General features: G+C 41.8%; 1 protein-coding gene across 4 annotated transcripts in view; it reads right to left on the bottom strand.

Annotated features, from left to right (window-relative positions):
• ltbp1 (latent transforming growth factor beta binding protein 1) overlaps positions 1 to 23111 on the bottom strand; it is a 213669-nt gene extending 190558 nt beyond the window's left edge. For 3 of the 4 annotated variants that reach the window (XM_049601156.1, XM_049601157.1, XM_049601158.1), the window contains exons 1-2: positions 22347 to 23111; positions 9049 to 9119 (exon numbers count right to left, since the gene is read on the bottom strand). In XM_049601156.1, coding sequence (XP_049457113.1) covers positions 9049 to 9119; positions 22347 to 22711 — 436 coding nt within the window. In that variant the 5' untranslated portion in view covers positions 22712 to 23111. The remainder of the gene's footprint in view (positions 1 to 9048; positions 9120 to 22346) is intronic. The other variant, XM_049601160.1, reaches the window with a different exon arrangement.
• Between the last annotated feature and the right edge of the window lie 250 nt (positions 23112 to 23361).

Genomic DNA, 23361 nt, shown 5'->3' with positions numbered 1-23361 from the left:
CTGTATCGCCGTCTGCCGGAAGTCAGATGCCAAATACAGCCGATGGGTTCCGAGAATGCCTTCTACCTATGCCAATCCTCAATGCCTATATGCAGTTTCACATTAACTGACCACGTCAGTGAGTAGAAAAACATGGGACAGACAGAATGACTGACTGACAGAATGACTGACTGAATGCACAAACTCGAGTCTGTCAGGACATCGAGTCCACCGTTTTCCAGACAGAAAAAAGAGTGGAGTTAGTTTTCGTGCCTGGGTGCGTTTTGTGCAGGTGAAGAGGCGCGATTTCACGGCTTCATCTGTGACCAAAAACGCGGTCGTGTGCAGCGCTCATTTTGGACAGGAGGATTATGTTCCTGGTGGAGCCCGCCCGGCCTCGCACATACTCTCCACAGCTGAGGACATGGGCTGGCAGTTCCCACACAAGCATCTATCATACAAAAAATTATCAGGAAATCTTCGCATCTCTCTCCCCCTTTCTCCTAACCCTGATCTGTCCCTGGTCTCTTGGATGCCTAGCAGGCTCATAATTATAAGCCTGTGGGCCGTCATATGCATATGAATGTACATTTTCAACCTCTTCAGTCTCAAAACTAGTACTGGGATCCATGTTTATTAATGTTACACTCAATCGAACTCGGCCGGACTCCCTTCCGCTACGTCACTTCTGATTAGTGCGTTTTTTAATGCGGAAGCAAAACAAACAAAAACGACCCCAAAAGTCACTGTAGTGTGTATATGTTTTTGTTTTTTGTTTTAATCGAGTTTCTACATCATAATGGAGGGGTCCCCTCAGATTATGTGTGGTCATATGCCTACAAAGTTGCGTGGTGATCGGTGAAACCCTTGAGATGTAAGTTTTCCAACTTCTGCCATGAGGGAACTTTAGATATTGGTCCCTAGATTATGTTCACTGAGTTTCATGCAGATCAGTCAAACTTCCTAGGAAAAGATCGATTTTAAGTGTTTTTCAAAAAATTCAAAATGGCAGAAAATCTGTATAACCGGACGTTATGGGTTCTTGAGGCAAATTTGTTCCTGGTGAGGAGAGGCATCTCTGTGCAAAGTTTCATGTCTCTACGACATACAGGACATGGGATATGCCCATTCAAAGTTTGCAATTTCAATTGGTTGCTATAGCGCCCCCCTTTGGCCAATTGATGTAATATTGCTTCATTCACATCCTCCCATGACCCTCTACCACTGTGCCAAATTTCACATGGATTGACCAAGTCAGTGAGGAGAAAAAATTGGAACAGACACACACAGACAGAGTTTTCGTCATTATATAGTAAGATATTTTTGATTATAACACAAATTCCCACCAACCCAGGCCCATTGCCAGTTGAAGGGCCATGGGTATACAAGACAAGGCTGTAGGAAAGGAAGGACAAGGAGGGCCTTAGATGTGTTTTGAGACAGTAGAGATTACAGCTAAAACACTTTAAAGATGACATCAGAGAAGCAAGAATGGGCAGATAATTTACTGTTAACTGTCACACTGGTAAAGTTTTACTAAAGCATCAATTCAATATAAAACACAAAGGCTTCAAATTCTAACTGGAATCGCTGTAGCTGATACTCAGTTATCTTGGAAAGCAGACGGTAAACCCCAGGAACACTTGCAACTTTTAATGAAAAATGAATCCTTAATAAGAGTTTGCATCGTGTCAGTGTTAGAGGGTGGAGGTACACAAAAAATAAACAATGGCTTTGTTCATTACATTAAATATAAATATGGGAGCATGATTTTGTTGAGCAAATTTCACTGCAATCCACTACTACAATTACTAATACTATTATTGTCCTATTTACAAAGCTTTTAACTCCATTACACAAAGTGTTGGACCAGCAGACCATCGGATGGACCTAAATAACCATCCCCAAGGCCCACCACTACCTATTTTCCACTGCTTATCTGGGTATGGGTCACTGGGGCATAAGGCTGAGCAAGGCAGGCCAGACACACAGCCATGTACTACGGCTCTTCTTGGAGGATCCCAAGGTGTTCCCAGGCCAGCTAGTATATGTAATCTCTTCAGCATGTTCTGGGTCCACCCCCAGGGTGCCATCAGTAGAATGGAGCGCGTTGTGGTGGTGAACAAGGAGCTATTCTACTCCGAGTTCCTTCCTGAGAAATGAGCTCCTTACCCTGTCCCTAAAGCCGCCAACACATAATCAGCGGTAAAACTGGTGGCTTTGCCATTGTTTTCTTATGGAAAGAGCAATGGCAGCCAACAAGGCAGAAGCACTACCCTTGGATTGGCACTTGCTCGAAATTGACACCGAGCTCCTTATTTGGAAACTAACACAGACAACTAAAAATGTGTAAAACAGTAGGCCTATGTGGTGTTGTAGTCAATAAGTCTGTAGTGCCAGTTTAGAAACAACAGTAAAAGAATAGTTACTGTAGCATTGTATGTTAAAAGGAAAGCAGAAGGGCACAGAGTTTCTCTGTTCTCTTTCCCCATGACACAATTGAGGTGCGCTTATATAGCACTGGGAACACTGGGCCCTAAGTGTTCCCAATAACTGACAGCCCAGCCACACCTACAGGGCCTGCAACTCGGAACACAAGGACAAGCAGTCAGCCCAGCAGCTACAAGAGGCCGAGTTGTAACAACAACCAATGAGATAACAGCTTTATGTGTTGTGGTCATAAGTGAGTAGCAACACATACAAGCAGGGGAGCCAGAGAGTAATGAAAGAAAAACTCATCCTCTTCCCCGAACTCTATAACACAATATTAAAAACATACCACAATCTTGCCAGGAAAAGAAATGTATGGCAAAATGTCAGCAGTCAGATGGGGGGCTACCAGGTTTGTGAATAGGCACATAGTTTACTAAATTAGCTAAAACCAACTTAGCTGTTTATATACATGTAAGACAGCTTAAAGGTGAGCCCAGACACTCTGTGAAGAAAACACATAAGTCTCTTGTATCCATGAGCTCATTCGTTCGTCATTATCCACAGCTCATGACCATAGATAAGGGCTAGACTTTGCTGACAATTATTAAATTCAGGGCTCTGTCTTCAAGCTAAGGTCCCTCTTCACGGCAGCCATCTCGTAGCACCTTCACATTACTGCTGACATGGCAGCAATTCAGGTGTCAATATTGTTTTCCATCTGAAGGGCCGTTCACTCCAGCATTTGAAGCGGTAAAATTTTGTGGCAAAATCATGTAATTTTACCAGAATCACCAGGATCAGTGGATTCATTCACATGGGCAAAGTACATCCATGCTAATCCTCCACATCAAGTCAATGAAATTTTTAATTAACATCTCAACCATCATCTGACCAATAGCAAACCAACTTTTCAGTGCTGATCTTTGAGGTAACAAATAGCCCAAGAATCCAAAGGCAGGAAAGCTAATGATGACCTATTCACTGTGGTGCACAATCCACTGTCATAGCATATAACCATGCTCTGCTGGATGATCAACAGCTGCATAAAACAGGCATGGTTTGCAGACACTTTTGAGACAAGAGTCAGTGGTACAAATACATCTCTAATAAACTGTGACTTTATTGTTTCATTGGTGATCATGTTATCTAGCTTGTTTACTGGCAGAAAGCTGGCTAGCTCAGAGAACAATTGTGGGTGATTAGTGCTAGCATGCTACCTGCTGACTAGCATGTTAGCAGCAGGCTCCCAGGAAGTGTGCTGGGCGTGGAAGCCAATTTTCGTAGTGGCCAAAAAGTTGAATTACAACTTTGAGCATCACAACCCTCCCAAAATGGCTCCTTTCACTATTGGGTTTGAACCGATTCAGTCCGATTTGGAAAGTCTAAAAGGGTCGCACGATTAAATCGCTTTATCCCCATTCAAATTAACGGAGCGCCAAAATGGAAGTAGCTAGCTTGGCCAGCAGAAGTCTCTCGGTGTCTGCTCTATCGGCCGCATGGTGTGTAAATAGTCCCCGATCATCTGGGTAATCTTATACACAGCAGTTAAACCATTTTGGCTTCAGGCACTACTGAGCAACTCCCATTGGGGATTGGGGTCTAGAACCAATGCTGTATTCAGGTCTCTTATTACATCCATAGGTAGCAGTTAGTCACTACCTCACCAAACTTTAAACACCATGGGCTCTAGTTTCGTAGACCGGGCGCGGCGGAGGCACAGCGCACCTGCACTTCGCCAACTGGGTGTGGCCAGGCGGATTTTGTAAGTTTGGCACACTGTGCGCCCTGGCACAGCTACTCCTCTTTCCCACCTCCGTCCCTCCTACCGGCGCAAGTCGGAAAGAGAGAGGAGAGAAGGCGTGGAGTGGGTTTTACACACATCACATCAATCAAATGAGCCCCTCTCCTCGCCCTTAAATGCGCCACGCGAAGGCGTAATGAGAGTTTACTCAATTCGCCATGGCAGAAGAGAGCAGCAGCATCAGACGGCCAAACTTCTCCCAGGAGGAAACTGATGTTTTGGTCCGGGAGGTCCAAGCTCGCAGTGTCCGAATATACGGAACTGCGTGCAGACCTCCACGGGCTGATGATGCAAAGGTAGCCTGGGAGGACGTCACCACAATTGTAAATCAATGTTGCGTTTCTCTCTTGCACGCGCGCTCTCTCTTTCTCTCTCGCAGTCTCACTCTGTTTCTTTTCTTTTGGCTTTTCTAAGATGACAGATGCTGAATATATACTCCCTATCTGATGCTGTGGCTGTTTGTGGTTGGCTGAGAGGGATGTGAACTCATTAGTTTTGTTAATCAAATCAGGTTGGGTTTCCATTACACGTGCCAAACGTGCCAAACAGTGCCAATCCCCTTTGATCTGACATCAGATGTGACGGGACAGTCGATACAGAGATACATTTATGTGCTGATTGCAGATAGTTGCATTGAATAGTGGTTTTGGGGTATTTTTTGCATTGCTAATGTGCCTGACATTCTGGAAACCTGCCTGTGAGGTTTTGGTGACATGTGCACACTGTCCGCCCGTCAGCCAAACTTCAGCTTACACCAGCTGCGCTCCCCCTGTGCTGACAGTAGACCTGGTTTCAGCTGGCAAGCTTTTAGCGCACCTTCGGCGAAGCCTTTTGGCACGAAACTGTCACTGCGCCAAGCTGGATCTGTCGACACCTCCCCATGCTGCGCCGCCACACCCATCTCAGCGCACCTCGGTCTGTCAAACGACCAAACTGAGCGCGCCTCGGGTTGCGCTGCTCGAAACTAGCTCTGTGCGGGGTTCGCCACCCTGCGCCACCCTGCACTGCACCGGGAAACTAGAGCCCCATCTGTCCGTTTTTTTTGTTATTTTTGTTTATGTGGTTCAGACCCTCCACTGTGCTCTTCCGATCCAGCATACACCACACTGAAGGTGATGTACCTCCAGTAGTATCATTTCAAAGTTAGAGAGTGACAGAGCGGTCGCAATTATTACATGATCACAATTATTTGAGTTGACCACGATAATTACACAATCGTTAGATTCCACAATCAAGATCATTTTAAGTCAGTGTTAGAAATGTCACTACAAATAGGCCTAGAATGTGAATTAGGTGCACTTCTGTCAGCTTGGTTAATAAAATGTCTACCTGAACATAAGGTTCCAATGTCACAAAAGCACATGGGGGGTGAAAGAGCTTGGCTGCCTAAAACTTACTGCTATTGGGCAGGTTCTTCTGTTTCAGTTCATATGAGACCATATTTCTTACTTTCTGCAGTCAGATGATGACAGAGAGGAGCTTTTAACAAGTCTCTTTATTTATAGTGGAGTCTCCCCTACAGGTGCAGCAGTGTGTTTGACAGCTCTGGGGAAAGGTATGCAGAAGATCATTTGCAGACAGTCCTTTGCTACTTAATTTCAGTATGTTTAAACCTAGATTAGAGGTGTCATGCAGTGTAATCACACAATACTATACTGTACTGTAATATTCGTTACAAAATCATTATTTATTTGACAACAACTTTACATCTCCCATTTGTGACAGAAACTTTTAATAGACAAAAGGAAAAATAACTCCTCAAAATAATGTAAAACCTTTTTAGGGATTAGTGTCACCAGTTCAGTTAATGTCTCCCCTTCTGTTCCTGAGATATGACGTTGAATTACAGCCATGAAAGCGTTTTTGCAGATTATGATATCACAGCAAAGTCTACCTTTGACCTTTTGGATATACAGTGTCATCACTTAATCATTTTATCCTAATCGACATCTGTGTGAAATCTTGTCATAATTAGCTTACAGATTTTTGAGTTATGGCCAAAAACATGTTTTATGAGGTCATTGCGACCTTGACCTTTGACCACAAAATTCTGATTAAGTCATTCTTCAGTCCAACTGAATGTTTGTGCCAAATGTTAAGAAATTACCTTTAAGGTGTTCTTGAGATATTGTATTCACGAGAATCAGACAGATGCAAGGTCACAGTGACTTTGACCTTTGACCACCAAAATCTTATCAATTCATCCTTGAGTCCTTGGAACACAAAATAAAATCTGCTGAGGTGTTCTTGAGATATGGCATTCACAAGACTGAGACAGACAAGGTCATAGTGACCTCGACCTTTGACCACCAAAATTTAGTCCAAGTGGATGTTTGTGACAAATGTGTAGAAATTCCCTGATGGTGCTGTTGAGATATCGCATTCACAAAAATGGGATGGACAAATGTCCATATGGACATACTATGATTGCAATGGTATGAGATCTTCATGGTACAATAACTGCCTCAGAAAATATTGCAGTTTTATAGTATTATGGTATTACAGCTCATTATTTTTATCAGTCAGAATGACCCTTCAAGGAATTAAAACAGTAGGGTTCTTTTAGGATAAAGAAACATTTTGTTACTAAAACCATTTAGTAAACCACTGAAACCATTTTTAATGGTTGTTTATGTGTAAAAAGACTTCTTAAAAAATGCTCAAGTTGAGATTTTCTGTCCGGTTGATTTTTTTTTCAATATTGTATAATGTGTTTCCAATATGATAACCGTCAACTCTAATATCACGTTATACCTCAAAACCAATATACCGTTTCAACCCCTGGATGGTTGGACTTACAACCCAAGAACAATGCCTCCGGCAACGGCTATCGCCAGTGCCAGCGCGGAGGTATAAAAATGTTTATTTGTTTAATAAATAATAATCTGCCCTCACTGCTCCAAAACCAATTTGGCAACAAAAACAGACAAACTTGCACTAATGTACAGCGTACTACACTGTCGCATGTTAACAAATTAAGCAATGTATACTCAGCAAATAGTATATTATAGTTACCTCTCTTGTCTCTATTCTAGCCTTCATTATTGATTTTTCATATTTGAGTTAATCATTTTAGTTATTTTTTGTAATTCAGCCTTTAATAGTTTTTGTTTCTGTTACCTACCTCATTTTTTGTGTATTTTGATATGTGTCAGTTGGATGCTGTACCACTTTTATTTCCCTTTGGGATTAATAAAGTGCTCTATCTATGTATTCACGCACTGGAACATGATGTCACGGCCATACGGAAGTGCTTCTGTCGGCTACACACATTAACACGTCCATGTATATCTATGGCGTCACTTACTGATCCAATTTTATTTCAGACCGCAGCTGTGTTTGAGCTTCATGAATGCTTGAGTAAATGTAGCTTGTGTGTAGCTTGTGAAGCCACCGCACTACTTGATCAACAAAAGAGCCAAACTACTGAAAAGCTATGGGATTCAGGAAACAGCCACACTACCGCCACACTTATACTATTATAGTGGCATAAGATGAAGCAAGAAAACTGAATGGTTTTATTGCAATTATTTGTATGATAAATAGCCATACACTAAAATATCGTGATTGTGACAGCCCTAGTCAGAGCCAGACTATCTGATCTATGAAACACAGAAACATGGGGGACTCCTAGTGTTCTCCAGAGAACTCCAGCAGTCTTTCCCTCTAGGAGCTCAGCACTGGAGAAAAGCTGTTTACTTCTTAAATAACAAGTTGGCAAGATCCTGCAAATAAGAAAGTGATCTGGCCAATGGGTCTGAGCCAAGAAGTACAATCCATTTCAAATCTGTTTCTCTTTCACTCAGACACATGCTCTTGCCAGCTGGACAGTTTAAAAAAAATGGCCTCACACTGGGCCTCATTCATGAAATGCATGTCTGCGAAGATTTGATCTCAACTTATGTATAGGCAAACTCCAACAACTACTGCAGGATTTATCAGTCTTTTGTTCATTCTGACATATTTGTAAGTAAGAAGAAAATGTGTGTGCAGTTGAAACAGCTTTGAAATTGATCTGAAGTCATGAGAAGACAAAGCACAAGTGACAATATGAAATACAACATATCAAATAAGGATAAAAACTCTGAAAACTGACAGGGTTGGGCAGGTATCAAAATTTTCAAACCAGTTTGATATTAAGAGTCGGACCAGACCGGTATACCGAAATTTACCAGGTGTTGTACTTGACTCAGCAGCCCCTGCTGAGTGGAACATAATGGCCTTGTGTTCTCACCAAACAACAACCTGTGGGACTGAAAAATTAAGCTAACACGTAAGAGAGTTCCTCTACTGGCCCCCATGTTAAAATGCCCAACTTACAAGCAGAAATAAACATGTTTACAGCCTGGTACAAAAAATGGTTTTGGTCTCTAATTTCAACATTTATGACAACTGTGCGGGGGGTTAATTTTTATATAACTCATGATAAACAAACATAATATTATGTTAATCAAGTAGTCATATTGCTTAATACCACTGTAATACAAGTTGGATATAACACCATGACGCTGCCTGAAAAAGTTACTGATGTAGGGTTCTTTTTCATTTGCGCGAACGTGTCATCATGACACACTGATTCAGCCATTTTGCATAAAGTCAAACTGTTTTAGACTCATACTCCAGACCAAATCCACAAAACTTGAAATGGACCCAACTCTAACAGGCACTGAATAAAACAGAATAAACAACTGCACATGTGGCAGGTTTAATTTAGTATTTTCTATCCACACACCAGGAAGCCAAAATCCTATTTCCTAATTTGCAACAGCAATTTTGTTTTGACATAAAACCATCCACAGCACTGTTGTGCTGAAGGAAATGTATTGTCCACTTACGCTTAGTGCACCGCTGCGATCCCTGAGCTTTACTCCATCCATGACAGCACTGCCCCCCACAGACATTCACCCTGCAAATAGAAAACAATACAGTTGAGCTACATGAAAAGATCCCCACGAACTTGCAATGCCAGCCCAGAGTTTTAAATTAAAAGGCTTTTACATTTAAAGAGAAGTCACCATGGATTTTACCTTACATATACATATTTATATATATATATTTGTTTTTGTCTTTTATTCAAATACCAACATCAACCCTTCCTACACATGGCTGGTCGAAAGCACCACTTGCTGGGCTCCTATAGACCTTTTTTTAAGCAGGAGGCTGTTTTTGAATAATCTGAGGTAAGAAATGGGCCACATCAAGTTTCATTTAAGGTCTGTACCACCTAGTTAAAATTGTTGTCCACAAGGTTCAGGGGGTTTGAGACAAGTCACATCATCATATAAATGCTCCACCATAGTCATCTGATTTTTGGCACAATTCTGCTGGGCTCCACCAGTTCTCACCGGATGTTTTCCAGACTTGAGTGCCGCCAAACACAGATCTCATGAGATGTGGTTTGGCCCTGTGATACTAAATATGACTGGGAAGGCAAGAATTTTCTATGACACTTAAGTTGCTGAGGTGTAGTGTTTGTTGTGGTAGGTTTGTTAGCCTTGCAATGCCAACGTGAATCTCACGACCTTAGTTTTACTACAAAACTTTGGTTTGGAAAAGTTCCACACAGACTTGATTGAGTCAGGCTGTTGGAAGCTGAACCAACCTGGGAACTCACGACTCACATCATCATCAAAGAGACTGGCTTGGGTGAACTGATGTGAGTCACTGCCTCTTTGATCTTTTAAAGAGTTTAAGATACAGCAGTCCCGCGTATGACAAGGGTCTATTGAATTCATGTTCAATAACCTGCATTGGACTCATTCACATGAGAAAGAAGTCATAGGTTATTCTCTGGTCATTGCTGTTGCAAGAGACTCCAATCTGCAGTGTGGTTCCATTTACTGATAAACTGAGCAGGATTTACAATTCACATGAGGGGTCATGGTTATTGCACAACCATGAAGCCAGCTTTACACTGAATTACATTACACAATGACCAAGTTAAGTTTTACTTCACTCAGTACGTTTACATGGCTAACACAATAAATCAATTTTCTCTGATGTCAGAAAAAGTAAAACTGGACTTTTAAAATACATGTTAATATGTTAGTCTGACTGAAATTGTACTAAATCACATCTCTCAAAGTCGGTAAAGTTGTCCACCATGTTACCAGTTTGCTGCTAGCTAACCATAGCTAACTTAGTTGTTTGGTCTGTGGCGTCATAGGTAGACAGGAATAAGGTCCAATACTAACAAGCTGAAAGGGGGTATGTCGCCACTAATCATAGCAGAGTCATACTTCAGACATACTTCAATGTTTGTATACTGGGACAAGGACAGTAGTCCAGTTAAATGGCCTCATCAAGCTATAACCATAGCGCAGCTTAACTGTGCATGTAAACATAAACATAGTGACAATTTCTAGCCATCAAACACTCCTCTCTATTTTTCTCCCTCCATTTTCTTTATATCTATTGCTCTAGCTTTTCTTTTTCTTCTCCTTCTTTTCTGGCAGTTAAGCCACATGTAAATGTCCATATCATCCATCTCTCACACAGACCACTGATGACCACCACTTCCTCAATACGTCTTGAGACCTGATCACTCAGACCACATTCAGAGGTGGTCTGGGCCGCATATGACCATATTCTTTTAGCAGTGTGTATGTTAATTTGTCTTTGACCACACTGACAGACTGTCTTCTCAGCTGACATCCTTGCTTATCCCACTCAAACTGTCTACTGCCCCGTTATCCAAGTTAGATGCGGCGCTGAAAGACCGTCTCCAGAGCTGCTCTCTTCCAGGGCCAGCAAATGGTCAGTTCAACGTCTGTCCGGTTAGCAATAGCTAACACAACAGCAGTTAACGGTCCCGACAAACTCACACAGACACCAAAATGGCTAAAGGTATTAATAACTGGTAGGTTACATTAGCTGAGTGATACTTAAACAATTAGTCCTGTCACTGTGAGTGTGTGGGCGGACTCTTACCAGTTGCCCCCAGCAAAGAGCTCACACTTTTGAGTCGTAATGGCAGGAGAGGCAGAGGGTGTTGGGTATCAGCAGTCTCCTCTCTCTTCCCTCATATTTCTTGTGTTTTCCCCTCTCCCCAGTGTTTCTTGTCTGTCTCTCTCCCCTGTCTGTGTTAGTCTCTCCCTTGCTGCAGGGTGTGGCTGGCCTCTCTCCCTTGCTGCAGGGCGTGGCTGGCCACTCTTTTTCTCCTGTTCGTCCCTGCCTTCTCTGCTTCCACTGCACACCTGCTGTCAATCAGCCTATCAAGAACTCAGAGGCCGTTTACACGTTGCCGGCTATTTTCATAAACGGACATTTCACCGTCTCCGTTTTCAAAAAGATCTTCGTTTACACTTACCCGTGTATATATACACAAGAGCACACCAAACCTGTAAGTGGCAGTGTAACGAGAAGCTCAAGCCTTCCATGTATCCATTGTCACCGTAGCAACATAGGTCGCACTTTTGACACAGGCGCAAGTTACAGCGCATACTGTGACGTCGGCTGCCTATAACTCCGTTTATCTCCATTTATCTAAGTTTACATGCAAACGCGCAACCAGAGTTTTCCAAAATCTCCACTCTGGCCGGAGTTTTTAGAAAGACTCGTTTTCAGAGGAGAAATCTCCGTTTGCATGTAAACGAAGGGCACAAACGAAGGAAGATGTCTCCGTTTATCAAAATCACCATGTACGTGTAAACGGCCTCTCACCTGCCTGCTCACTTTAAAGACTCCAGTTCAATTTCCAGTATTTGTCAAATTGTCCATTTCCCATAATGGTAACTACTCAGACTCCGAATAACCTCTGTGAATGCTTTTGCTGCCTGTTTTTCAATCAGTCAATCAATCAATCAATCAATCAATCAATCAATCAATTTTATTTATAAAGCCCAGTATCACAAATCACAATTTGCCTCACAGGGCTTTACAGCATACGACATCCCTCTGTCCTTATGACCCTCGCAGCGGATAAGGAAAAACTCCCCAAAAAAACCCCTTTAATGGGGAAAAAAAACGGTAGAAACCTCAAAAAAACGGTAGAAACCTTTTTTGCCTTTTGTCTTCTTCAGTTCTCATCTCCGGTCGTGTGCCAGCCTTGTCCTACTTTGTGTTTGTCCCTGAGGCTCTGAAGATTGTGTGTTTGGACGAAAACCCTGACTTACCCCTAGAGTTTTGTTTGGTGATATTTTTACTTGGAACATTCCATTCAATTTTTGTTATCTTTTGACTTTTTGCCTCCGAGTCTGAATTGTTGCATAGTGGGTTCTATTCAGTACTTAAATAAAACAGAGGGATTGTGGGCCAATGTTTGCTTACCTGTCCTGTCCATTAAAGGCAAAATGGCCAAAAAAATATCTTTAAAAAAAGATTCAAAGAACCCGGAGATATCTCTGCTCGTGGGCAAGAAAACACTGAATGCCTGTGGCCTTTGCCCCCTCAGACAACACTGCATTAAAAAACATGATTATGGGGCGTCGGTGGCTTAGTGGATAGGGCAGGTGCCCCTAGGGCTGTCCCGAATACCATTTTTTAACATTCGGACCTCCGGCAGAATTTATAACGAATATTCGTTCACGGCAGGCGGTTGGGGGCTGCTATGGCCGTGCTGCAGCCATGCTGCCTGCTCTCTCCGGTTTTACACCAGGCTCGGCTCCTTTCAAAGACTCCTTGCGAAGGGTTTTTCGGACCTAATTGTATTGCGGCGTTTTGCACAGCGGCAACCGGATCTTTGCTCTCAAACCACAAAAAAATGTGATGGCACAATTGTCTCCTTCAGTACATTATTCTATGCTTTCTTTTGATTTTCACATTGGCTAGTCATCCTGTTTAATTTGTCTTCCAATTAAATCGGAACCGTTGAAACAAGTTGTAGGAAGCCTCTGCAAGTAATTGGTTGCTGGCAGACACTCTGTGCTGCAATAAAATGGTTAATCAGCAGTGCCATGCACTGTAGAGCCGATGCGCTGCTGGTTCTGCTGGCCTGAATAGAATATAATGTCTATAGCCTTACTGTTGTGTATACAGCCTTACAGACTGAGCTGAGTAGTGATGCGCGGGTCGACCCGCAAATAGACCTGCGGGTCGACCCGCAAATAGACCTGCGGGTCGGGCAGCAGTGATCGTCTTGTTAAATCGGTCTGTAAATGATATTTTGACATTATTGGCTATTACTGTCATGGCATCCAAAAGTACTGATGCATTGAGCAGATGACAGTCCGCGGTCGTTTTCAAAACACACTTGTGTGTCACGCACTCCAAAAGAAACTTGTTGAAACTTTAAACAATAATTTATTGTACCAAACGGGGGAAACAAACGTTGACAATAACAGTTTCATAATTCATATTAAATTCAAAAGATAACGAAAAACAGCTACAAGTTAGAGGGGATAAAGTGGTAAAACTTGGCATTGATCCACAGCCTCAGATGGATGCGCTCAAGCCTGCCGTGCGCACAAGCTCAGTTGGTAGGCTAGACTATATTTTCACATTTTTAACAATGCAATTTAAAAGTTTTGATTTTTATTGACAACCTACATTCACCAACAACAAAAAGACTACATTTAGCACCAAAAAAACTGTAAAAAAAATAAATAAATAAATAAAAAGTAAATAAAAAAACGAATATCCAATACCAAATTTTCATAACGAATACCTACCCATAGAAACGAATATTTGGGTACAGCCCTAGGTGCTCCATGTACAAGGCTGTTGCCACAGCGGCCTGGGACCGACTCCAGCCTGTGGCCCTTTGCTACATGTCACTCCCTCTCTCTCTCCCCCCTTCACGCTTGTCTGTCCTGTCAATTAAAGGCTAACATGCCCAAAAAAATATCTTAAAACTCACTTTGGAAAACCATTGTCAATGTGCACAGTTCTCCACTGCATCTAGAAATGCAAGTTAAGACTCTTCCATGCACAGTGAAAGCCATGTATCAGCAACATCCAGAAAAACTGCAGACTTCTCTGAGCCCTCAGTTCCCAAACTTACTGAGTGGTGTTAAAAGAAAAGGAAGTAATCATGCTCCTGTCCCAAATTTTTTTGGAATGTGTTTCAGGCATCAAATCAGAATGAATGTCTATTTACAAAAACAAACTTTATCAGTTTGAACTTAAAATATCTTGTCTTTGAAGTGTATTCCATTGAATGTGAGTCAAAAGTCAAAAAAGTCCTGTGCATACCAAAACAGTCTTAAACAGGTGCACAGGTGGGGCAAACAATGAATCAAAAAGGAGAACACCCGCACACTGTTTGCTCTTGCAGAAAAAGGTTGAATTTATTAGACTACAACGTTTCGGTCATGGACCTTCATCAGGTAGAGGCTGACAGAGAGAAAATAGTTCATTTAAACTGGAGGCAAAGATTGACAGAGGAGGAGGTGTAAACTGTTGACCACTAATGAGACTCAGATGTGGGTCATTGTGGACTTTGCCTCCAGTTTAAATGAATGGTGTTTTCTCTCTGTCAGCATCTACCTGATGAAGGTCCATGACCGAAACGTTATAGTCTAATAAATTTAACCTTTTTCTGCAAGTGCAAACAGTATGTGGGTGTTCTCTTTTTTGATTCATTGAACGTGAGTCAAAAAGGATTTGCAAAATCATTACATCATTTTTATTTAACTTTACACAATGTCCCAACCTTTTTTGGAATTGGGGTCGTAGATTTTTTTTACATATAGAGCGGGGAAGTAAAATCCAATCACAATTGGTCGCTCAAGACGCATGTGGAGACACATTTTAATGGCAGGCGTGAACAGACAGAGCTGTCCACTTATGATCTGATCATCCAAGATACATGTTAATACCAGGTCTGAACAGATTCATTGGTATGAGCAGCACTGCAAGCAGCATCTGCTACATGTGTCACTATGTTCCACTTCCTTAAATGAAACTGCAATGACAAAAAGCTTTGTAAGCTGGTAATGATTGAGTTATCTGCTTTCAGTGGGGTGACAGCTGAACTGTATTCACTAATCACACACTGAAACTCTGATGGACCACAAACTGAGCAGCTGAGGTCAAGCTGCCAGGCCAAACACAGCCTAGTGGTTTCCTGTTATTCCACTGTTATTCCAATAAAAAAAAATATTTAAAAAGAAATTATGATTTTTTTTAACATCTGTAACATGTCAGTGATTGACAACAACACTGGGCCTCATTCACCAGTACCTCCCTATTTTTTTTTTTTTTCCGAAAGTCGCTCTTGAGAAAACTTCTAAGAAAGGTCTTGTCAGATTCATGATGTGTTTTTAAACCACAGAATTGTCTGAACCTGTGTTCATGTAATGACGAATCCCCTTGCTCTCGTTAATCTAAAGTGTGTACCAGTAAACATTTTATCGCTTAAATTGCATAAAATAATTAGGCTCCAATATCTATTTACACAACCTGATACTTAGCTTTTTAAGGTATTTTATGCATCACTATGTGGGGAGTGGGAGTGTGTGTGACTATCATAATAACAACATGAATGAAGCTCTGCCTTTCACAAATGGACTGCCACATTTTATTTGCTGTGATTATAACCCTAAGTTAGCTCAATTTTGCCTAACCAGCCACAATATTAATTTACATTTTTGAAAGGGAAACTTTACCAATTTTTAGCCAACTCTGTGCCACTGCAGTTTGTTCAGATGACGGTGTTTGGCTTTCCTTCATGGTGTCCAGGGCTGCGCACTTTTCCACTGGTGCCAAAGGTCCCCGGGTTTAGTGTGATCCAGCAGACTTTTGCTGGTGGATGAACAGGGAGCTCCGAGTGCTGGCAGCCAGCAGGGAGGCTTAGCACCGTACATTTGCATTAAATGTTACTGCCAACGCTGCAACAACACAGAGCTGGATGATTGGCATAATCATTGTATATTCTTTACTAGCCTTCATCTCAACTAGCAATCATATTGATTTTCATTTAATGCTAACATTAATGTTACCTTGGTCGGGTTCTCTCTAGGGACTGGATGCTTCCTGTTGAGATGCTGAAGCAGTGATGCTGTGCTATTGTGGCAGGCTAGCTCTGCTTTGCAGAAGACACATTGTATGTAAATAGTTTTTCATTTTGTTTCAGCTTTAAATGATCCCAAACTTTGGGCATTTTAAGTCGTTTTCTCTGTCCTGTCTTTTCTCTTCATCCCTCACTATTTTCACTCTCTTTCTCCGTTTTGCAATCTTCTTCACGTCACATGTCCTCAGCATAAGCGTGATGTGTGATAATTATCATTTGTGTAAAACACAGTGCACTATATACGGTTAAATGGATTAAACAAAGCTTCGATTAAAGTAATTTGCATCAATGATTTTCAGTACTCGAGTTTCTCAAGGGATCGTTTCGGCTCAAATTTCAAATACAAGTTACAGAAATACTGCCCATCTCTGATCACAGTTTTGCATGGAGGCTCAGTACTTGAAGTCAAGGTAATGTCACTGCATACCTAAGAATCTCAGTTTCACTTTAAGGGAAAATAATCTGCAAAAAATAAAAACCGCTTCCACCTATATTTTCTTGCAATTTTGTTGTGTGTGTTTGTTTGATGCTCAGTTTCAGATACAGTTATTAAATATATCTGAATGACAATGATCCAGTCAAAGCAGAGTGCACCTCAATGAGCACTTGAAAACATACCTCATGCATTAATTGCTACATTGTTGGCAAGTGGCCCCCCCTGGGGATTTGAACACTGGGCCTTTGTATCCCAGAAAAGGTGACTTACTGACTGCACCACTGAGGAGACATAGTGTCCCACATGCCTTCTTACAAGTTGAGGCAATAACATCACATCCAAAATTGTGGTTTTGTGTCTTTCAACCTCAAACACAGTAGCCAAAATGTTGGTGAGCAAATTCTAAAAAAAAAAAATCACACATCATCCTGCACATTTCAGGTGTATTGTCAAATACTTTGGTGAAGTTCCATCAAACATTTGGCAAAATAGAAAATTATGTGCGTACAGTACTTACTATAGTAGACACTGAATGTCACTGCGGACTTGTTTGACATATCTGAACACCATTTGAAAGGCGTTATGTAGTGGTCTTTGATAGCACTTGAATGAAGACTTGTGGAAATTTAGATGTAAAGTGGTTTTGCATATTTAAAAAAACAGAGTGATGGACTTCTGAATTAAATTGACATTTGAAGAGGTTGCAGTGTGGCAAACTCTGGCCGAAATTCTGTGGATTTTCTTAAAAAAAAAAAATCCAATCTGTAGGACATTCAAATGTTTGAGTTTTTTGTTGCTGTTCTATACAAATCTTTGTAGCAGATCATGAGATGTAAACTTTTTGCGTTTGTAGCCCCCCCACTGGCAGAATATCCAAAGACTGCACAGCATCCGAACACATGCACAAAGTTTGGTTACAATTGCTTAAGCCCATTTTAATTATGATAATTTATGTAAAATTGAATTTAAAGACTAGGGATAAAAATGTATAATGTCAAAACAGAATGACATTTCAAAATTCCCTTGATTACTTTAGCTCAGCAAGGTCCAAAGATGATCATGACAAAGTTTCAGGATGATTGGCCCAGTGGTTTTTGAGAAGTTCTTGAGAACAGGATTTTGAGAAAATTGAGAAAAGTCCCCAAATTTGACATTTTTAGAGCAGAAGACCATTGGAACAAAGATGCAAATGAACTGAGTGATTAAAATGATGAAATAACAAAAACAAAAGGGCTCAAGCAGCTAGCGACACTGCTTGGAACCTTAATTACTTTGAGTTTGATGTTCAGTTCCAGATTTATATATATTTTTTTAGGTATATTACCTTGAGTTTGATATTCAGTAATCCAGATTTATTCACAGTGTTTTTCTCCTCCAAAATATCGTCATTATATCATCTTTTAAAAATCCAATATCCGTCAACCTGTACAACCTACTGTAACAGTTGCTAAAAATGCTTTTAAAAACACAGTGAAATCAGCTGCTTCAGCCAGTTATCAACTTGAATGGGAGCCAGATCCTTCAGCTGTTAAGCTCCTCTTCAGTGGAACTGTCCTCCTGTTTAGGTCCAGTAGGCAGAGACCGTCTTCACATTTAAAGGTAGACTTAAGACTTTCCTTTTTGATAAAGCTTATAGTTAGGGCTTGCTCAGACTTATCTTGGACCAGCCCATAGTTAGGCTGACAAAGGCCTAGTCTGCCAGGGGACCTCCTATGATACACTGAGCCCCTCCTCTCTTTCTCATACTCAGATTCTGAAATGTTGGTTCTTCCTAATTTGCTAACATTCATGCCCTATTACTGCATATCACTAACTTGGATTTACTGCATGTCACTAACTCGGCTTCTTCTCCAGAGCCTTTGTGCTCCACTGTCTCGCAGGTTAACTCGAATCATAAGGTCCGTTTCCACTGCAGGAACTTCAGGGTAATTTTACAGGGCCGGGGCTGTTGGTGCGTGTCTCCAATGCAAGAACCACCCCCAAGGGACAGAGTTCCAGAACTTTTACGGGGGCTAAACAAGTCCCTGCTTCGGGGTAGGTATTCAGAACGGCCCTGAAAGACTCCTGGCTGGGGCTTGGGGGTTACTTGGTGCTGACTGGATATACTCAAGGAGGGATGTGACGTCAACAGAAAGCAACAAAATAGCCGGCATTTTTAAAACTCAGCAGACGAGGGTTAGCTTGTTCATATAGCTTTCGCCACCAGGTACAAAAAACTCACTAAATGGCCCGTGAAAAAAATATTCTTTCCAGCAGATATCTTAGTTACAACATGACTGAGCTAGCAAAGCAGTTTTGTGTTGCTCTGTGTGGTATTTATTCAGTTTTGGGAAATCATGATGTCTAGAAAGCATCAGCTGACAGGGACAGCTAACAGCAGCAGCAAAGCTAACATCAGGACGTCATCTGTTAAAAGCCTCCCGTTGTCGGATACAACATGAAACTACTCCAGCTGGCTCAATCATGTTGTAACTAAGACATCCGCTGGAAAAAATATTTTCTTCACGGGCCATTTAGTGAGTTATTACAGACACTTCTATCGGCTAACGGCGTCCCTACGTCGCCCCAGTCAAAATGGTCGCGCAACAATTACATCACATCCAGAGGCAGCCCGTAACTTTACAGGAACCTTCCTCGTAATCACAAATTGTGATTTGTGATATTGGGCTTCATAAATAAAAGTGAATTAAATTGAATCAACTCACACAGGGTTGTGGGCCTTTGTGGACTATTCAGTGTATTCCACATCGAATGGAGCAAGCATCTATGGAAACACTGGTGACTTGGCTAAAATGCCTTAGAAAAATTAATTTTGCTTCTTGTTTACCATTCAGACCCTGTACATTACACTGCTGGCAGAACATTTGATGTTTTCATTGCTGTCTAGCCGGTACAACTGGCGCAGATCTGTCACTGCCTCACAGCATCTGCTGTATATGGCCAGCCAATTTGTATATTGACTTTTCCATAATTAAAAAAAAAATGAAAAGATGGTTTAAGTAAGATATTTATTTTCTTAGTTTAAACTGATTTAGTTGACTCAGTTACATTTGCAAACTAATTTTAAAGGCTCTGCACACCCAGGCAGGTGTTACTACTGAATCAAGCTTATTAAACCTCTGCTCATTGACCAAATGAAGGCGTAGTCACATTGTCAGGAAATAACAGCTTGTATATGTGCCTTGCCATTATTACAGCGCATTGCTACAACTCTGCACAGATTGCTGCAGCAGGGGTGCGTCAAAAGTTTAGATTTGTTGAACCTATGATGATCTCTGTGAGGACTGAGCAAAGTCAATCACTGTTCACCACTTTTTAAACTTACCAATGGACAAAAAATGTGTTCTTGTTCTGTTTTTGTGCCTCCAAATTTCCACAATTTTTACAATACCAAATGGCCTCATATCAACACTAGACCAAAAGATATTTGCTCAGCAAAATATCAGCATACAGATGCAGCCACAAGGTCTGTTACAAAAACACAGTTTGAGTCTGAAACATGGTGATCTATCGCTAGCACCATTAGCAGCTGTTTAGTACAATGCCACATCAACTGGATGTTCCAGAGTGGTGTGTAAATGTGTTGGAATTAGGGATACACAATAATATCGTCACGCCATCAGTATCGGTCAATAATGGCTGTAAAATTAACTATTAGAATCGGCCATCATGCTTTTTCTTATTTTGCACAATGAATGAATATTACATACATTGAAAAGCATTGTATCTCGTGTCTCCATCTGCTGGTGGGCTATCATGATAAGAGCATGCATGTATAATATGATGTTAATACCACTAAAGAAGAGACTTGATGATCGCTCAAATTAGGTGTTACATTAAACTATATGGGTATACCAAGAATGGCCTTTTCAGCTGGTAATCAGTTGTTTTAACAGTTAAGTCATTGCTTTGGATGCCACTTTGTAGTGTGACTTTACAGTGTACTCACTCATACTTGCACTACAAATAACAACATGCTGTATGGCAGTGATTTAAAGCTTCAATCACATCCTACTTTGGGCCCTAGAAATGGTGTGGATGGAGATTGGGATTCATAGAAATACTATTACCTCTCTTTAAGGCTGTCATTCATCTATCTTTGGGTTAGGAACAACTGCAGCATATTGCAATTACACAGTGTCATCACCAACAATTTAATCCAACACCAAACATAGTTACTTTAACAGATCAGACAGTTTGACTAGCCCAGTTGGTGTGCAAACACTCTCTCAATACTGTCAACTCCAATTAGTGTCACTGAAGTCAGCTCCTGATAAGTACATTCTGTTTTCTTGAGGGAGAAACCTAAACCACAAAATTTGCAAAATGGAATTAGGTATGTGCCACTAAGATAAGGCTGTAATAGTATAATGTATATCATACCAGTACCCAACTGATGAAGTGTACTTTCGAGATACTTTCCTGAAAGTCTAGTGCTTGTTTGGTTAACGATAAAAGTCAGGAAGTCACGACATGACAGGAAGTCATTAGGTCCTTCACATTTTCCCACTAGCCCACACTCCTCCCTCCTGACACTAATCCACAGTTACTTAGGGACTGTTCTTTACTTATCAGAGAAAGGGGTGGCTGGGGGGTGACTACTTTTTTTGTTATGTTGTGTTTTGTTTTTGTTTTTTGTTTGCTGAAGCTACAAATATTTTTCCTTGATCCTACCTAAGTGACTGGCAGAAAATGCATATATTAATTATTATATATTTAAAACTGTGTTTTAAAAATTTGAAAGTTAAAACTTGAAGACGAAACCCTGGAGTTAAAAAAAGCCTAGTTTTTCACTTTTGTCATGCATGCTGATTAGTTCTCACAAGTTTCTTTTCGGACAAACTATAAATGATTCATTTATTTTCTGTAACTGTGTATCCTATTGGGGGTCACAGGGGGGCTGGAGCCTATCCCAGCTGACACTGGATGAGAGGCGGGGTACACCCTGGACAGGTAGACTACAGTGCTGACACACAGGGACACGCAACCACTCATGGTCACATTGACATCTACGGGTAAGTTAGAGTCACCACTTAACCTAACCTGCCTGTCTTTGGACTGTGGGAGGAAGCCAAAGGAAACCCACGCTGAAACAGGGAGAACATGCAAACTCCACACAGCGGTGCTCCCCTACCCCAGGGTTCGAATGCCCCACCCAGGGTTTGAACCAGGAACACTCTTGCTGTGAGGCGACGATGCTAATCACTGCACCATCCAGCTGCCTAATTTTTTTTTAAATTCAAAATTAAATTTTAAACGAGATGTAGGATAGTGATTTTGATGAAATATCACTATCTGAAAGTCAGATTTAGTTATGTTCAAGGACCATCAGATGTTTGAAAATCTAAATCTAAAATATAATTTCTGTTTGGGGGGTTTTCTGCAGTTTCTGGCTATGATAAATGGTGTTATTTTGGCATGTCTTCAGGACAAATTAAATCCGAGTTACAAAGTTATATATTGCTCCCTTAAACGCTGGTGTAGGGGAGGATATACTCGGGTATACTGTGTATTACCACCTTTTTTTCTGACCTTTTACAGTATACCCACCAATCAGCCAAAAAGCCAACGAAATATACATTAGAGAATACCCACTACTTCCTCGGTAACTTACCCATTTACTTAGAAGTACACCCACCTCATCAAACACCACTGAGTCAAAATATAAAACTGAAGTCCCTCTCGGTAATTAAAAAAATATTTGACATGCCCTCCCCTTCTTGAGTGGCTAACGAACAGTCCCTTACCCAGACATCATGAGCTGCTTCTGCTGGCTCTGCTCCAGTCCGCTCTGCCGGACCACCGGCTGCTGGTGACTGAACTGTGGGGTTGACGCCGCCTGGTTCCCCATCCTGCGGGTCCTGACCTGGCCTCCGAAGTTGGCGGTGAGCTCCACGTTGTACGTGTGCGGCTGCCCCGCCGCGCTGTGATGCGTCGAGATGGAGCTGACTCGCACCCCGCCGTTCGCTCCGGCCGACCCCGGCCCCGGCCCGGGCTGGAGCACGTACAGCCTCCTGAAGCCGCTCTGGCTCTGCCGCTGCTCCGCTGACACGCATACCGGGGAGAGAAACAAACCCAACGAAAATAAGAGGCCCCATCTTATCCAAGCCATATCCACAGTGAAAAAGGAAGTTAAAGTTTTTGGTGGAAAAAAGAGGTCCCGGTTACTTTCGGCTTTGTGAAACACTCCTTTCACGTTTTACGAGTAGGCTAAAGAAAACGATTGTATTCCTAAGCATATTCCTGTAGGCACCGACCTCCAGCCCGGTATGGGAATGCACTACATAAGCTAACGTTACCCAAGAAAAACTTTGAAACGTTTGAAATAAAGTAAGGCATGTAACATAAACGTTTCTCGTGTGTAGAAGTAAATGTAGCTCCGCTCTCTGTCCTCTTAAAGCATGGAGGGCCTCCGAGCTTCTGCCGCTTCCTCTGTGCAGAATTTGACTCCGTCCGCAGTCTGAAGAGCCTGAGAACTCCAGGAAAGTTTCTCTGTTGGAGGTGAACAGAGTCAGCAGCGCGAGCAGCCAGCCTCCAGACGTGACGTCGGGTGGGGGGAGCGGGGGGGTGGTGTTTCTTGCTGAGAGTTTCTTGGGGCCCAAGGGTGTCAGGGGACCCACACCAAAGCCCCCGCCCACACACTGACTGACCCACCCCAACACCTACTCACCCCACACACACTCATTCAATTCACATTTCTGTAAGTTGATACTGACTTCCAGTGTAAATGTGTAAACTCTACATTATAGGCAGACTGGGTTT

Source organism: Epinephelus fuscoguttatus, linkage group LG16, assembly GCF_011397635.1.
Source record: "Epinephelus fuscoguttatus linkage group LG16, E.fuscoguttatus.final_Chr_v1".
Taxonomy (NCBI): Eukaryota; Metazoa; Chordata; class Actinopteri; order Perciformes; family Serranidae; genus Epinephelus; species Epinephelus fuscoguttatus.
Note: the sequence above shows the minus strand (reverse complement) of the source record. Positions and strands in the feature narration are given on the sequence as shown.